The 17,978-nt window shown below is 41.3% G+C and overlaps 1 protein-coding gene across 1 annotated transcript; it reads left to right on the forward strand.

Annotated features, from left to right (window-relative positions):
- The first annotated feature begins 6,279 nt into the window (after window positions 1–6,279).
- LOC311506385 (uncharacterized protein) lies at window positions 6,280–17,978 on the forward strand. The gene is made up of 4 exons (XM_084570332.1): window positions 6,280–6,426; window positions 6,510–6,570; window positions 7,218–8,864; window positions 15,591–17,978. The coding sequence occupies exons 3-4, from the start codon at window positions 7,227–7,229 to the stop codon at window positions 17,280–17,282; spliced, it is 3,330 nt and encodes a 1,109-aa protein (XP_084426458.1). The 5' UTR covers window positions 6,280–6,426; window positions 6,510–6,570; window positions 7,218–7,226; the 3' UTR covers window positions 17,283–17,978.

The raw sequence follows: 17,978 nt of genomic DNA on the forward strand, positions 1-17,978 counted from the left end.
TTTGCGCCCACAGAACTGCCGCTCACTGGATATTTTCTCTTTTTCGGACCATTCTCTGTAAACCCTAGAGATGGTTGTGCGTGAAAATCCCAGTAGATCAGCAGTTTCTGAAATACTCAGACCAGCCCGTCTGGCACCAACAACCATGCCACGTTCAAAGTCACTTAAATCACTTTCTTCCCCATTCTGATGCTCGGTTTGAACTGCAGCAGATCGTCTTGACCATGTCTACATGCCTAAATGCATTGAGTTGCTGCCATGTGATTGGCTGATTAGAAATTTAAGTTAACAAGCAGTTGGACAGGTGTACCTAATAAAGTGGCCGGTGAGTGTATATACGTCATCAACGGGAATTTATCGTTTTTAACGTGGGATGACATATTCTTACCGTGGGGAATGTTTTTGATGACATATCGTAAACGATAAAATATCGGACATCCCTAATTGACACATTCACATTTTGTTGAAGTAGAGGTATTCGCATCCAAATTGGACTAAAGGATGAGGATTTACAACCATTTTTGTGTTCAGGACATGTGTTGTTGTCAGTGTGATGCTGTGAAAATGGGATCAAAGTTATTTGTGTGAGCGTCACATTTATTTAGTAAGATTTTAACATGTAACAGAAACAGGAGAGCTAAAATAGAGGAGGTGAGAAAAGTCTGTGTAGATGTTCACTGTTCTGGCCTCATCATGTTAACATGCTTCAATAAGAGCCTCTAGCTCAGTGTCTTGTAAGGAAACATTTCATTTTCCAGTTTCCAGTATCCTGATGCCGTATCCTCTCCTGTTTTCTGCTGCTCATAGTTAGTTTTGTGAGCTTCTCTGATCTATACTCGAGTGTGATTCCTTTAATTAAATATCCATAAAAGACAAACCTTTGTCATTATGTTTTCATTCTCAGTGTCAGGAAAATGTTTTTTTACTGTCCAGTTTCATTGCAAACATTCCTGGCTAACTGGTGTATATTAACGAAACAGAGGCCGACATATTGTTCTTCATTTTAATGAGCCATGCTGCTTCTTATAACTGTGCATACGCGCTGCATCTTGACCTGGTCAGGTTACACATAGATCCAGCTAACACAGATCATGAGCACAGTTACCATAACTACTAGCTGGTAATCGAACAGGTGGTAAATCAATACACCACACTAACAATGGCCACAAAGCTAGTAATCCTTTCTAGAAATGCAGTTTACTAAGAGCCCCTTTTAAAAACCACCTGCTGTTGCCTAGTGGCCCAGTCATCCTACTTCCATCAACCACAGTCATCTCCAGTGTTTTGTGTTGAGATGAAGGACGGGAGATGTTTCAATGATATCAGGTGACATGTACGGATGTTCTTGGTGATATTCAGGATATTCTCTTTCTTATTGGAGCTCAGAGACAAATGTGGTAGAGGAAGGATTGATTTTACTATTGCAGTGTTTTTTCAAAGACAAACCACTGGGAGGAGCAGAAAGGTGGCAGGTTGATGACCCCTGGATCCTCAACTTTTTATTGTCATTTTGTTGTGTACATTTTTTCATTGTGTTGATTAAGTGTCCTTCACTTTTGATAAGTCATTACTAGAATCAGTTTGCGAAGCCAGAAGATGCCCTGGTCCTTGACCTTACTTGTTTCACACCTATTGCAACTGATCACAATTCCCTGCAAGTTGAAGGGGCTGACAGGGAGGCAACTCTAGATTGTTTCTTTGGGCTGTGCCTGACAGCGTCTCATGGAGGAAAACTTAGTTACTAGACAGAGTTTCCCTCTTGTGGGCGAGGTGCTGTAGCTCCTCTTTACCCGATTAATGAAGATCTTTTGGATTGTTTGCCCCCTTCCCTAAGACCCAATGACGGGATCCCAGGATCACATGGACAAATATCTCCACCACATTAAGGAAGTGATTCATTGGGAGGCAGAGATGCTGCTTTATCAAATCGAAGGAGGCCAGTTCGGTTGGTTTGGAATCTGGAGAGGATGCCAGGAAGAGCTTTTAATTGGGAAATAACCTTCAGCTCTCTATGGCAGTGCAGAGCTTATAACCATTATAACCAACTGATCATCAAATTGTTGAAAAAATCTATTTAGTTTGACTGAAACATGGCTACAGCATGATGACTGTGTCAGTCATGCCAAGTTACATGCCAAGTCAATTATCACATGAATGATTTTCCCCCTGCCACACACTACATATATACAGTATATACAGACACACACCAGACACTTTATTAGGTTTAGACTTATTTGGTTGTCCTTTCTTCTTATAATTAGGTACCATCATGTCGACATGGAAATGGACTGGACACCGTGCGTGGTGCATACCATACAACTTGTGGTCCACATGTTGCAGAAAGACTGTCAAAAGAGTCCTCGATAAAGCAAGGTCTGTGGTGAAGCTCTTTCGCAAGTCCTCAGTTGCAACACAGAGGTTATTGGACCAGTGTGGTGTTATTGTTGTAAATGACTGCCCCACACGCTGGTCAAGCACATTCAACATGGTCACACGACTCCTCACAGTCAAAAATGCAGTCTGTCAAATCACAAATGACATGGGATGGGACAGTTTGCTTACTTGTGAGTGGCAAAAGCTTTCATCATTGCATGACCTACTGCAGCCTTTTGCGGAACACACTAAAACCCTCCAGAGTGACACCACATCTATGTCCCTAGTGGTTCCTGCTCTCTTTGATCTGCTGAGCCACCTAACTGACTTTGCAGAGAACACTCGGTAAAGAGACCTCGCCACTCTTGCAGAGAAAATGAGATCAAATCTGAACCTGCGTTTTGCTTGCCTCTTGGATTCATCCGATGAAAAGTTCTCACCACTTGCAGCAGCTGCTTGCTTTGTCAACCCAACTGTCTGTGAAATCCTTGTTAATGTTGATGTGGCTGATGGAAATATCCAGGAACTGCTGAAACAGGCAGAAGACTATGTGGTCAAATGCACTTTCCCACACACAAGACAGGAGGACCAGTCTGAAGATGATGCAGAAGAAGAGGTTATTGAGGAACCAGAATCAGCACCATCCTCAAAGCAACCGGTGTTTAGGTTCCTCTCAAAATGCCACACCACAAGGCCTAAACAGAAAACCTCCACAACTAGCATCAAAGTAGAGTAGCAAGGTATTGTAAGGCATTCTAAGGCATTGTAGCCTAGCAGTTCTTTAACTTCTCTTGAGGTGCGTGAACATTAACAATAGTGAGTTTCTGTAGTTAGATACCTTCTGCAGTAGCATTACAACCAATAGTTTTATTACTGTTTTTGAGAATTGCACTTTATTTTTCCTTTTGTGAAAAAGCCATGGTCAGTGTTTTTGAAAAATAAAATACATGTTTTGTATTACAGCCGTTAAATCTGTGTCTGTATTGCATATTCAAACCTTAATACCATTCCATAAGATATTAGTCAACTAAGTCCCCTGTAGATTTAGTCAACTAAAATCTGCTAATGTTTGGTCTACTAAAATTAGACTAAGACTAAAATTCTTATGATATTTAGTCGACTAAGACTAAAAGATTTCAGATGACTAAAATATGACTAAGACTAAACGGTGTGTTATTCAAAAGACTAAGACTAATACTAAATCAAAATGTGCTGCCAAAATTAACACTGATGACAAGAAACAGGTGAAACAAATCAAGACAAAGAAGGCAATCACAAAGGTGGGAAGATACAAGAAGGGACACAAGACAGGAAACCATAACTTAACAAAATGAAACGGGAAACTGAAAACAGAAAAACACCAAACCATGACTGTAAAAAAAAAAACAAGAACTTAACCAAAACACTAGAAAAAGAAACCCAGGAAACCTAATCACAAACAATGACATAACTCATTGTTTTAATCACACCTTAGATCTTCTACTAACATACGGCATAGAAACTGTAAGTTTGACAGTATTTACTCGTAACATTTGAATTTACAATAATGGATTACACAGAAATATTTCCTTACAGTAGATTCTTATCTGAGTTAATTCCATCATTATTTACCTCATGTGCCACTATTACGGATGACAAAAACCTAAAATTAACTCCAACAGAAATTATTTTGTTGATGGCACTGCAGCATCGCTTAGTACAACTCGAAACTTAGTTGACCCTCTAAAAAAGAAGGTCATGAATCGGAGGAGGCTAGCTCCCTAGTATGATTCACAGTTGTGCTGTTTAAAGCAGGCAGTTTAAAAGATGAAAAGAATTTGGAATCTCACTAATTCTGAAGAAGCTCACATAGCATGGAAAGACAGTTTAACAACAAACTTATATAAAAATCTCTGCAATGAGGAAAATCCAAATAACAAAAAATATCAGGAGGCAAGTAGGAAAATACCACGAGAGAGCTTGAACACGAGGTGATTAAGACAATCTAGCAAAGACAAGGGGAATGAGACAGAGTTCAAATACACCGGGGAACAAGACACAGGTGAAAGACATTAGGGCGGAGACAGCAATCACAAAGGAGGGAAAAAAACAGGAAGCAAAACTAACAGCGACACAACAGAACACACTACAAAGTAAAACAGGAAATACATAAAAATCAAAACAGATTCTAACAAGTACAGTGACATAAGAAACTTCTGGAGGACTTAATCAATGTTTGCAAATCTTCTCACCAGTAGATCTTTCTGAACTCACTTCAATAATTACAGCATCTAAAACATTAGCTTGTCTTCTAGATCCCATCCCATCTAATAAACACCTCCATATTTAACCAAATTTATATTTATCAACAGGATATGTCTCTCAGACTTTTAAGATTGCTGTAATTAAACTCTCACTTAAGAAACATTCTCTAGATCCAGATGTTAGCCAACTATAGACCAATATCCAACCTTCCTTTTATTTGTAAAATTCTAGAAAAAGTTGTTGCTAGTCAGTTGATTTGATTGAAGAGTTTCAGGTTTTAAAGTCCATCATAGAACAGAAACAGCTCTGGTTAAAGTTACCAACGATCTCCTCATGACTTCAGACAATGGACTTGTCTTAATACTCGTCCTGTTAGATGATAGAGCTTCATTTGATGCTCAGACATGAAAGTGTGATTAAGAATAAAGAAACCTCATTAGACCTATCCTATCTGTCAGACAGAGTCCAGTTCGTCAACAATTATTCTTCTACTTATATAAAAGTAAGTTATGGAGTTCCTCAGTGTTCTGTGCTAGGACCAGTACTCTTCAAATTATGCATGTCTCCCTTAGGCAATATTATTAGGAAACTCTGCATACATGTCCATTGCTATGCAGATGACACCCAGCTATATTTATCCATGTAACCAGATGAAACTAATCAGCTGGTTAAACTCCAAGCATTAAAGACATAAAGGCTGGGATGACCTGTAACTTCCTACTCTTAAAGTTGGTGTTATATTTGACAAGGATATGTCTTTTAATTCTCACATAAAGCAAATGACCTTGGCTTCCTTCTTTCACCTTCATGATATCGTCAAAATTAAGAACATCCTGTCTCACCTCTACTTTCTTCTCTCTCTCTCCTATCCTTTCTTTCTTATTTAATTTATTTTATCCTACTACTCATGCATTGTGTGCTTCTAGTGTATAGCATGTTAACAGTTGTGCGTCCATTTCTCCATCTTCCTCCTACACTTTTTTGTTTGCGTGCTGACTTGTGATTCCTACGGTCTCTGTGACAGAGACTATGTCTGTGTCTATAGTTCAAACAGAAAAACTCTTGTGCAGTGTGTGTGTTTTATAGTCATGTCTGAACTTGAATCTGGAAACAAACCATGACAAACAGAGCTGCAGTCAGAGGAGGAGCTAAACTGGACAGACCAGATTCAACGTCACTTTCCTGAAATGAAAGAGAAACTTTGTCAGAGTGACGGCAGAGCTGCAGTCCTGACGAATCTCTGTGTTTGTGTCTGAAGAAAATTCAACTGAGTTCATCTGTTCTTTCTCAACATCTGACTCAAATACTGGTGAGTACAGCTGATAATATTTACTGTGTTTCAACAACCAGCATCAAACCGAGCTTCGGTCCAGACATTAAGGCTTTAGAACAAAATATAAAGTCTGCTTCAGTCTAGTTCCCACTAACACAACTTCCTCTTTTCATTCACTTTCTAGCTCACTCAAACTCCTCTGCTCATTCTCTGGTGAAGGAGGGACCAAATTGTTCAGGGTTTCCCATACAATGTTATTACTATATATAGTCTAATTTACTCTGTCATGGTCTCAAAATGCATTGGAAATATTTGTGCACATTTCAAACAACATTGTGCGTGTGTTGTGTTTTTACTATTGCTCCTGAACATAGACTGTATATCACGAAATCATCTCTCCCACCCTCCCCTACCCAGAGCTGCCTCCCCCATGAGCTCCCTCCACACATACGGGTCGCTCACCTGCTCTGCTGAATTAATCTGATAGAGAAAACGGCTCTGACAACTTGTCAGGACTCTTCCGGGACTCAAGCAAAGTGAAGCTCTTTGTGTTGTTCAAAACAAAAATTGATGTTACAGGCACTGTTTAAAATCTAACGTTGTGCTCTTGATTTTTTAGACCATGGAGATTTAAAATTATTTAAAGAGAGTTGGTCAAAACCCGGAGGAAACTGCTTAAGGTGAATTAGCTTAACTTTTTAAGTGCTACCTAGTACAGTTAGATTGAAAGTCAACGGTTTACTATGAATTAAATTTATTTGCTGATTCATTGTTTTAATTTAATCTTACATAAAACTGTTCATCAAATACCACGTCTCAACAGCTTTATGTTTAGTATTCCTGACGATGAAATGATGAACTGCACAGGCTGCTACTAATTGTCGCCAAATCCTATATGTCTATTATTACAGTAATTTAAAGACTGACTGATAGACACATGATCTTATTCTACATGCAGCCATTTTAAGAGGATTATAACATCACAATATATAGACAGTAGAATTGACAAGAATTAACAAATGCTGCCAATTAAATATTTAAATGAAGTCTGATGTAGTTTCTCTCTGTCTCCACTTGACATCAGTAAAATGACAATCATCAGGAGAGTTTGATGAACTTTACATTCTGAGCTGCAGATGGTTGTAAAACAGACCTATTGAGCTCGTTTTATGAGCTGCTATGAACTGACACCAGGAGATAAAATAAGTAATATCTCAGTTTATTTTAAACTCATCATGTCTGAAGTCTGATAGAAGTTCAACAACTCGTCAATAATCAATAAATCTCTACTCAGAATGTTTTTTCTCTCTTTGTCTCTTGTTGTCAGTGTGTAGTCATGTCTGCTGCCAGATGTCTGAGATCTGAAGATCAGTTTCTGTGCTCCATCTGTCTGGATGTGTTCACTGATCCAGTCTCTACACCATGTGGACACAACTTCTGCAAACACTGCATCACTCAACACTGGGATACTTCTGATATATACAACTGTCCCCTATGTAAAGAGATGTTTCACACTAGACCTCAGCTGAGGATCAACACTTTAATCAATGAGATGGTTGCTCAGTTCAGACATGAAGCTCAACAGAAACCCAGCAGCAGCAGCTCAGAGCAACAAGCTGCCAAACCAGGAGAAGTTCCCTGTGACGTCTGCACTGGAACCAAACTGAAGGCCCTGAAGTCCTGCCTGGTGTGTCTGCTCTCCTACTGTGACTCTCACCTGGAGCCTCATCTGACAGTGTCACGCCTGAAAAGACATCAGCTGATCCACCCTGTGGACAACCTGGAAGACAGGATGTGTAGGAAGCATGATAAACCTCTGGAGCTGTTCTGTAAGACCGACCAGACATGTGTCTGCATGCTCTGCCCTGTTTTAGACCACAAGACACATGAGGTTGTTCCTCTGAAAGACGAATGTGAAGGAAAGAAGGCGGAGCTGGGGAAGACAGAGGATGAAATTCAGCAGATGATCCAGAAGAGACGACTGAAGATTGAGGAGATGAAAGAGTCAGTGAAGACGAGTAAAGATGCTGCAGACAGAGAGAAAGCAGAAGGTGTTCAGGCCTTCACTGCTCTGAAGGAGTCTGTTGAGAGAGGCCTGAACCAGCTAATAAAGGAGATCGAAGACAAACAGAAAACAACAGAGAAACAGGCTGAGGGTGTCATCAAAGATTTGGAACAAGAAGTCTCTGAGCTGATGAAGAGGAGCTCTGAGATAAAGCAGCTCTCACGCTCTGAAGACCACCTCCACCTCCTCCAAAGCTTCTCCTCTCTGAAAGCTGCTCCACCCACCAAGGACTGGACAGAGGTCAGCATCCGTCCACCATCATATGAGGGGACTGTGGTGAGAGCTGTGACTCAGCTGGAGGAGACACTCAGGAAAGACATGAAAAAGCTGCTTGAGGCTGAGCTGAAGAGGCTCCAGCAGTATACAGTGGATGTGACTCTTGATCCTGATACAGCACATCCTAAACTCATCCTGTCTGTTGATGGAAAACAAGTTCATGATAGTGATGTGAGGAAGAATCTTCCAGACATCCCAGAGAGATTTTCTACATGTGCATGTGTTTTAGGAAAGAAGAGTTTCTCTTCAGGTAGATTTTACTTTCAGGTTCAGGTTAAAGGAAAACCTAAATGGAATCTAGGAGTGGCCAGAGAGTCAATCAACAGGAAGGGAGATATCACAACAAGTCCTCAGAATGGTTTCTGGACTGTATGGTTGAGAAATGGAAATGAATACAAAGCCAGTGCTGGTCCTCCAGTCCGTCTCTCTCTTCGTTCTCGTCCTGAGAAGGTGGGGGTGTTTGTGGATTATGAGGAGGGTCTGGTCTCCTTTCATGATGTAGATACTGCAGCTCTTATCTACTCCTTTACTGGCTGCTCCTTCATTGACAAACTTCACCCATACTTCAGTCCCTGTATGAATGATGGTGGTAAAAACTCATCACCTCTGATCATCTGTCTTGTCAATCAAACTGTCTGATCCATTTAATGATGAAGCTTTGAGATCAATGAATGAACTTATTGATCTTCACACTTTATTCATGTCTTCACTCCAGTGTGATGTTGTGTAAATGGGATTAAACTTACATGTGTGTAACAATTCTTTAGTAAGATTTTAACAAGCAAAAGAATAACTTTCAGGAGAGCTGAAACAAATTTGTCACTAAACCAGATTCATTAGAGGAGGTGAGGAAAGTCTGTGTAGATGTTTACTATTCTGGCCTCATTATGTTAACATGCTTCAGTAAGAGGCTCTAGCTCGGCTAGTGGCTAGTGAGGAAATATTTAATTTTCAAGATTAAATTAAGATTTCAAGATTTCTGTGTGGAGTTTGCATGTTCTCCCTGTGTCTGCGTGGGTTCTCTCCGGGTACTCCGGCTTCCTCCCACCATCCAAAGACATACTCATTAGGTTGATTGGTGATTCTAAATTGGCCGTAGGTGAATGGTTGTCTGTCTGTGTGTGTGGCCCTGTGATGGACTGGCGACCTGTCCAGGGTGTACCCCTGCCTCTCGCCCGGTGACAGCTGGGATAGGCCAGCAGACCCCCGTGACCCTTAACAGGACTAAACGGGTATAGAAGATGAATGAATGAATGAATGAATGATGCTACCATTGTGATTGTGGTGTTTTGTCGACTCCCTTTTGGTCTCTAAATACAGAAATATCCACAAACAGCTCCAGGTGTACTCTGATGTTGATCTTATGACTGTCATACATCTCTGGATGTTACAGTAAATTCAAACTGCGTGTCTGACTGTGAGAAGAACAGTGTTAACATAACTGAACAGAAGTGCTTTGGTGTTCAAGCTACATGCAAAATAAGAAATGAACTTTATCTGATGGTGTGATGGAAAATCATCTGGTTGGTAGTAATTTTCCTATGTAAATCCTGATGCTTTATTCTCCCCTGTTTTCTGATGCTCGTGGTCATTCAGTTTTGCGAGCTCCTCTGTTACATACTCAAGTGCAATTCAAAAACTTTATTAAAAATCCATAAAACTCATTATGTGTTCATTGTAAGAGTCAAGAAAACAGGATGGACCTAAGAATGATCACACAGGACAATGGAACAACCAGGATGACAGTACAGTGCATTTGAGAGCTGTAAAAATGAGAAAGGCAGGTTGAGATGTTTGAAAGCAGCATGATGACACATTGCGTAGAAGTTACCACTTCTGGTAAGGCGCAGGAGGAGCCAGGCATGGAGGCAACCCACAGTGCCCAGCACCTCGTTTCCAACACTTTCTGCCAGCTGCTCGCCTGCCACCCAAAGCCCCCCCCCCCCCGCCCCCCCAAGAGATAGTACCTTGAGACAACCCACAGAGCCTCCAAAGCCAGCAAGCTGCAGCCACAAGAACTGGTTGTGCTCCTTCGGCCCAACCAAGGATCTAGTGGCCCCAGTCCACAAAGAGAGAGCTGAGTGGCAGCAGTTTGATGAGGGTGTGAAGCAGATCCTGGAAGTGACAGCCAAGGGGGACATGGACCATCGACTAATAACGATGACCATGCTCATAGTGAACATTGAAGCTGAGCGATTCAGAACTGTGGCACCCAAATCTGCTCCATCGGCACATACTCCAAGCCACAGAGTAAGGGAAAATGAAATGCCTCAGGGAACTTAAGCTGCTAAAGAGGCAGTACAAGGCAGAAGTGGAAGTGGAGAGTGCACCCCATGAGTCCCGAAACACCACTGATGATGTGTCCGAGGTTGTGCATCAGAAGATGTTTCTGTAACTGCACTGTCATTTTGTTGTTGACATTTGTTAATTTTGTTGATTAAGTATCCTTCACTGTTGATGAGTTGTTACTAGAACCAATTTTTGATGCCAGAAGTCAGGACGCCCTGGTCTCTGACCTTATTTGCTTCACACCTACTGCAACCGATCCCAGTTTCCTGCAAGTTGAAAGGGCTGACAGGGAGGGGACTCTAGATTGTTTCTTGGGCTGTGCCTGACAATGTCTCATGGAGGAAAGCCTAGTTACTAGGCAGTTTCCCTCTGGTGGGTGACGTGCTGTAGCTCCTCATTGCCCGATTAATGAAGGTCTTTTGGATTGTTTACCCCCTTCCCTAAGACCCAATAACGGGATCCCAGGATCACGCGGAAAAAAACCCTTCACCACATTGGGGTAGCAATTCATCCGGAGGCAACGGCACTGCTTTATCATATCAAAGGAGGCCATTTGGGTTGGTTTGGAATCTGGAGAGGATTCCAGGATTGTAGAGAGGCGAGCTGGGAGCTGAACCCAGGATGGAAAGGGATAACAAATCTCAACCATCCTTAGAGACCACCTGAACCTGACATAGAGTCATCAATGAGGAAGGGCTTTTAATCGGGTAATAGCTTTCGGCTCTCTATGGCAGTGCAGAGCCTATAACCATTATAACCAACTGATCATCAGATTGATCTCTCAACTTTCTCTCAACTCAACTTTATTCATAAAGCACTTTAAAAACAACCACAGCTGAAACAAAGTGCTGTACATTGGTGAGGCAAATGATTAAAAAACAATAAAATAGTAAAAACACTAAGACACTAAAAACAATAAAACACTAAAAACAATAAAACAATAGAAGCACTAAACAAAAGCAGAAAAAGCAGGGTCTTATGCTGGGTCAAAGGCCAAGGAATAAAAATGGGTTTTAAGACAAAAATGGACAGTGAGGGGGCTTGTCTGATATGGAGTGGTAGGTCATTCCACAATTTGGGCGCAGCAACAGAGAAAGCTCTGTCCCCTCTGAGCTTCCGTTTAGACCTTGGCACCTCTAGGAGCAGCTTATCAGCTGACCTGAGACACCGAGCAGAGGTGTAAGGATGAAGAAGCTCAGAGAGGTAAGGTGGAGCGAGACCATTAAAAGATTTAAAAGCAAATAAAAGAATCTTAAAAAGAACTCTAAAGTGCACAGGCAGCCAGTGGAGGGAGGCCAGAGTGGAAATTTTTCACTGAAATTTAAAAAGTTTAAGGCCATCCAGTTTTTAATGTCTTCAAGACACAATAGGAGTGGTTTGAGCGATAAGGCATCCTTCTTCTTTAGTGGCATATATATCTGACTATCATCAGCATAACAATGAAAAGAAATGCCATGCTTTCTTAGGATGGACCCCAGAGGCAGCAGATACAGTGAAAAAAGCAGGGGCCCTAAAATTGAACCCTGTGGAACCCCATATGACAGCGGAGCAGAGCAGGACTCAGAACCACCAAGGCTGACACGCATAGTCCTGTCTGCCAGATAAGACTTGATCCAATCTAGAGCACTACCACAAATGCCCACTAGGTGTTGTAACCGAGCCACTAAGATGTTGTGGTCCACGGTGTCAAAGGCCGCTGTTAGGTCCAGCAGGACAAGAATAGCAAAGTCTCCAGAGTCATTTGCCAGGAGGATGTAATTAAAAACTCTTAATAAAGCAGACTCTGTGCTATGTAATGTTTTAAAACCAGACTGGAAGACCTCTAAGACAACATGCTCATCCAGAAAAGATTTTAACTGAGCAAGAACAACTTTCTCTAAGATTTTTGAGATAAAAGGCAGTTTGGAGATGGGTCTGAAATTGCCCAGCACACTGCGATCGAGGCCTGGTTTCTTAAGCAGGGGTGGCACCACTGCATATTTAAAACTAGCGGGGACAACACCAGAGGACAGGCTGCTGTTTATAATGGCCAGAACTGACTGCCCTATACTTGGAAAGACTTCTTTAAAGAAGCGAGGAGGGACAGTGTCACAGGGAGAGCCTGATGGCTTAATATGGGCAACCACATCTTCTAAAAACAACAGAGACACCGGCTCGAACTTATCAAACACAGCAGTGCAAGGGACGGGGTCAGAGGGGTTAGATGCTGGAGCTGAGGTGAGAGCCTTTGCAGTAGCAACCTTATCAATAAAAAAGTTCAGGAAGTTATTGCACATTTCAGGAGATGTTTCAGTGCAAACAGGTTGTGGGGCATTAAGAATAGCGTCAATGGTGTTAAAAAGCACACGTGGGTTGTGATGGTTGGACTCACTTTTGCCAGGTGTTCCCTTTTGGCCTTTTTGACAGTATTTTGGTAATCGCGCCAGCAGTCCTTCAGGATCTGGAGAGAAACCTGCAGCTTGTCTTTCTTCCACTTGCGTTCAGCTCTGCGGCACTACTGCCTAGCTGCTCGAGTTATGTTGTTAAACCAGGGCTCGGGTTTCGCTTTAGGCATCACAGTTCTTAATGGTGCCACAGAGTCCAATGAGGTTCGGCAGGAGGAGTGGAACCAGGAGCAGAGCTCCTCCGTGTTAAAATATGTTAAGTCAGAGGAGGCACAGAGCTGGTTAAAAGCAGAAGAGAACTGATCGGCAGTAAAAGGGGTAAAAGTACGATGGTACTGGCTGTGAGCGCTAAGTTTAACCACAGCAGAAGAGAAGACAGTTTCAAAAACAACAGGCTTATGATCTGTTTAGTTTGACTGAAACATGGCTGCAACACGATGACTGTGTCAGTTTAAATGAGTCTACGCAACCCAGTCATAGGAATGTTCACATTCCTTGAGGCACAAGCAAAGGAGGAGGAGGAGTCTCTGGCTTTTTTTTTTAATGTCTGAACTTGAAGCAGGAAATAAACCATGACAAACAGAGGTGTAATAAGAGGAGGAGTAAAACTGTAAAGATCAGATTCAATGTTTAAGACAGTAGACTTAACAAGAATTAACAAATGCTGCCTATTAAATATTTAAATAAAGTCTAATGTAGTTCCTCTCTGTCTCCACTTGACATCGATAAAATGACAATCATCAGGAGAGTTTGATGAACTTTAGACTCAGGCTGAGCTGCAGATGGTTGTAAAACAAACCTATTGACCTCTTTTTATGAGCTGCCGTAAACCAAGATAAAATAAGTAAAGATCTCAGTGTATTTTAAACTCATTATGTCTGAAGTTAGACAGAAGTTCAATAACTCATCAATAATCAATAAATCTCTACTATGTTTTAGTTCTCTTTTTCTCTTGTTGTCAGTGAGTAGACATGTCTGCTGCCTGATGTCTGAGATCTGAAGATCAGTTTCTGTGCTCCATCTGTCTGGATGTGTTCACTGATTCAGTCACTACATCATGTGGACACAACTTATGCAAACACTGCATCACTCAACACTCTGATCATAATGACATGTTCCAGTGTCCAATGTGTAAAGAGATGTTTCACACTAGACCTCAGCTGAGGAGGAACACTTTCATCAGTGAGTTGGTTGCTGTTAAAAATGACCCTGTGGAGTTGGATGACAATGTTGTGGAACTTAAAGATAATCGACTAGCTTTGTTTGCTGAACATTTAACACATTTCTTGAAATAATCTGATGCAAAGGTTGAAAGCCCTCGAGTGTTCCAGCTGGCATTAATAGTTGTATACATCCCCCCTTTGATCACGTGGTCTTAACCATGTGCCAAATGATCAAACGTGAACAGAGCATGTAGCAAAATTGGTTTAGAGTCATGCCCATACCAGATTTTATCAGAAAAGAAGTCTCCAGATTTTGACCTAAATGCTTTTGAGTTGCTCTGAACAGATGACGCACACAAGCTGAAAACTCCTGTATGTTGAGTCTGTGGTTTGTGTGTATTTAGCTTTTAATATAAAATTTTCTGTTAGAGTTTGTGAATGTGAATAATAATTTCCCTATATTTTTATATCCTGATATACTGTTTACAAAATATATGCTCATAGTTACCCCATATATTAATATCCTGATATATTGCAAATGCACTTTTTATACTTTTCGACCTCATTATACGTTTTCATTTACGTTTACGATTATATTTACTTTAAACTTTACCTTTTTATACTTTGTTTTCAAGGTGTAATGACTTGTGATTCCTACGGTCCCTGTGTCTGAGACTATGTCTGTTTCTATAGTTCAGAAGATTGAAATAAATATGTATATATGTATATATATATAGTGTAAAAGAAAAGATCAAAGACAAAACCTCTTGCGCAATGTGTTTGTTTTATACTCATATCTCAACATGAAGCGGGAAATAAATCATGACAGACCTCCAGTTAGAGGAGGAGCTAAACTGTAGAGATCAGATTCAATGTCACTTTCCTGAAATGAAAGTAAAACTTTGTCAGAGTGACGGCAGAGCTGCAGTCCAGACGAATCTCTGTGTTTCTGTCTGAAGAAAATTCAGCTGAGTTCATCTGTTCTTTTTCAACATCTGACTCAAATACTGGTGAGTACAGCTGATAATATTTACTGTGTTTCAACAACCAGCATCAAAACTTGGAGCTTCAGTCCAGACAATATAACTTTAGAACAAAATATAAAATCATAGAAAAAACTTTATCTGATTCATCTCAGTTCCCACTAACACCACTCCCCCTTTTCATTCATTTTCTTGCTCACTCAAACTCCTCTGCTCACTCTCTGGTGAAGGAGGAAATGTTGGTTTTACAAAGAGTGATCAACAACTGCTGTGTATTAAATAATAAATGAAGTCTGATGTAGTTCCTCTCTTTTTCCACTTAAGGTCAGTAAAGCGACCAAGCAACCATCAGGAGAGTTTGATGAACATTAGACTCAGGTGGAGCTGCAGATGGTTGTAAAACAAACCTATTGGCCTCTTTTTTTATGAGCTGCTATAAACTGACATCAGGAAATATAATAAGAAAAGGTCTCAGTGTATATTGTATGTCTGAAGTCTGATAGAAGTTCAACAACTTATCAGTAATCAATAAATCTCTACTTAAACTGTGGTTTTTCTCTCTTTCTCTCTTGTTGTCAGTGTGTAGACATGTCTGCTGCCAGATGTCTGAGATCTGAAGATCAGTTTCTGTGCTCCATCTGTCTGGATGTGTTCACTGATCCAGTCACTACACCATGTGGACACAACTTCTGCAAACACTGTGCCACTCAACACTGGGATACTACTGATGTTTGCAAGTGTCCAATGTGTAATAAGTTATTTGAGAAAAGACCTCAACTAGACATCAACACTTTGTTCTCTGAGATGGTTGCTCAGTTCAGACATGAATCTCAACAGAAAGCCATCAGCAGCAGCTCAGAGCAACAAGCTGCCAAACCAGGAGAAGTTCCCTGTGACGTCTGCACTGGAACCAAACTGAAGGCCCTGAAGTCCTGCCTGGTGTGTCTGCTCTCCTACTGTGACTCTCACCTGGAGCCTCATCTGACAGTGTCACGCCTGAAAAGACATCAGCTGATCCACCCTGTGGACAACCTGGACGACAGGATGTGTAGGAAGCACGATAAACCTCTGGAGCTGTTTTGTAAGACCGACCAGACATGTGTCTGCATGCTCTGCTCTGTTTTAGACCACAAGACACATGAGGTTGTTCCTCTGAAAGAAGGATATGAAGGAAAGAAGGCAGAGCTGGGGAAGACAGAGGATGAAATTCAGCAGATGATCCAGAAGAGACGACTGAAGATTGAGGAGATGAAAGAGTCAGTGAAGATGAGTAAAGATGCTGCAGACAGAGAGAAAGCAGAAGGTGTTCAGGTCTTCACTGCTCTGAAGGAGTCTGTTGAGAGAGGCCTGAACCAGCTCATAAAGGAGATCGAAGACAAACAGAAAACAACTGAGAAACAGGCTGAAGGTTTCATCAAAGATCTGGAACAGGAAGTCTTTGAGTTGATGAAGAGGAGCTCTGAGATAAAGCAGCTCTCACACTGTGAAGACCACCTCCACCTCCTCCAAAGTGTCTCCACCCTGAAATCTGCTCCACCCACCAAGTACTGGACAGAAGTCAGTGTCCGTCCACCATCACGTGAAGGGACTGTGGTGAGAGCCGTGACTCAGCTGGAGGAGACACTCAGTAAAGACATGAAGAAGCTGCTTGAGGCTGAGCTGAAGAGGGTCCAGCAGTATGCAGTGGATGTGACTCTTGATCCTGATACAGCACATCCTAATCTCATCCTGTCTGATGATGGAAAACAAGTGACTTATAGTGACATGAGGAAGAATCTTCCCAACAATCCAGAGAGATTTTCATATTGTGTTTTTGTTTTAGGAAAGAAGAGTTTCTCTTCACGCAGATTTTACTTTCAGGTTCAGGTTAAAGGAAAGACTGACTGGAATCTAGGAGTGGCCAGAGAGTCAATCAACAGGAAGGGAGACATCACTCTGAGTCCGCTGGATGGTTTCTGGACTGTATGGTTGAGAAATGGAAAGAATTACGAAGCTCTTGATGATCCTTCAGTCAGTCTCTCCCTTCGTTCTCGTCCTGAGAAGGTGGGGGTGTTTGTGGATTATGAGGAGGGTCTGGTCTCCTTTCATGATGTAGATACTGCGGCTCTTATCTACTCCTTTACTGGCTGCTCCTTCACTGACAAACTTTACCCATACTTCAGTCCCTGTACCAATCGCCGTGGTAAAAACTCTGCACCTCTGATCATCTGTCCTGTCAATCAAACTGTCTGAACCATTTAATGATGAAGCTTTGAGATCAATGAATGAACTTATTGATCTTCCCACAGTATTAACACTCTGTAAATATACGCTTTAATACTACTATATGTCACAACTATCAGTACAAGGATGTCAGTACAGTTACATCCACATACAGTATATTTTGATTCTGTTGTAATGAAGTACTCACATCCGAACTGTAGTAAAGGATGAGGATTTTCAACCATTTCTGTGGACAGGACCTGCGTTGATGTCAGATATTACAATTGACAAACAAAAGTTTTTCCTACCACAGTTTCATGGCTTACACTTCTCCAAATGATGGCATTAAATAGAGATAGAGACAGAAATAGAGATAGAGCAGCACATTTTATTAGGCTTGTTCCCAATTCATCTCAATCCAGGGACAGAGAGAAGGGACAGGTCCTAGAAGCAAAGACAATAACTTGTTAAACATATGACACATCTCTTTGCAATAATCTGATGCATAGCTTTAAAACCCTCCAGTGTTCCCGCTGGCATTAACTGTTGAATATTTCCCCCTTTGATCACGTGGTCTTAACCATGTGCCAAATTGTAATTAAATGTGAAGAGAGCATGTGGCAAACATGGTTCAGAATCAAAAAACAAGGCTCCAGTTTTTGATGTTTTTAAATGCTCTTCCTTTGCTCTATACAGATGAAGCCCGTGAGGTTAAAACCTCTGGGA

The sequence above is a fragment of the Chelon labrosus genome (assembly GCF_963514085.1).
Source record: "Chelon labrosus genome assembly, chromosome: 2".
In the NCBI taxonomy this organism is placed as follows: domain Eukaryota; kingdom Metazoa; phylum Chordata; class Actinopteri; order Mugiliformes; family Mugilidae; genus Chelon; species Chelon labrosus.

Bases quoted from the DNA above. Each gene is read 5' to 3' on its own strand.
- LOC311506385 (XM_084570332.1), top strand. From the start codon at position 7,227: ATGTCTGCTGCCAGATGTCTGAGATCTGAAGATCAGTTTCTGTGCTCC. The intron at 8,865-15,590 runs GTCTGATCCATT...ATAAATCTCTAC, and splicing joins TCTGTCTTGTCAATCAAACT to TTAAACTGTGGTTTTTCTCT.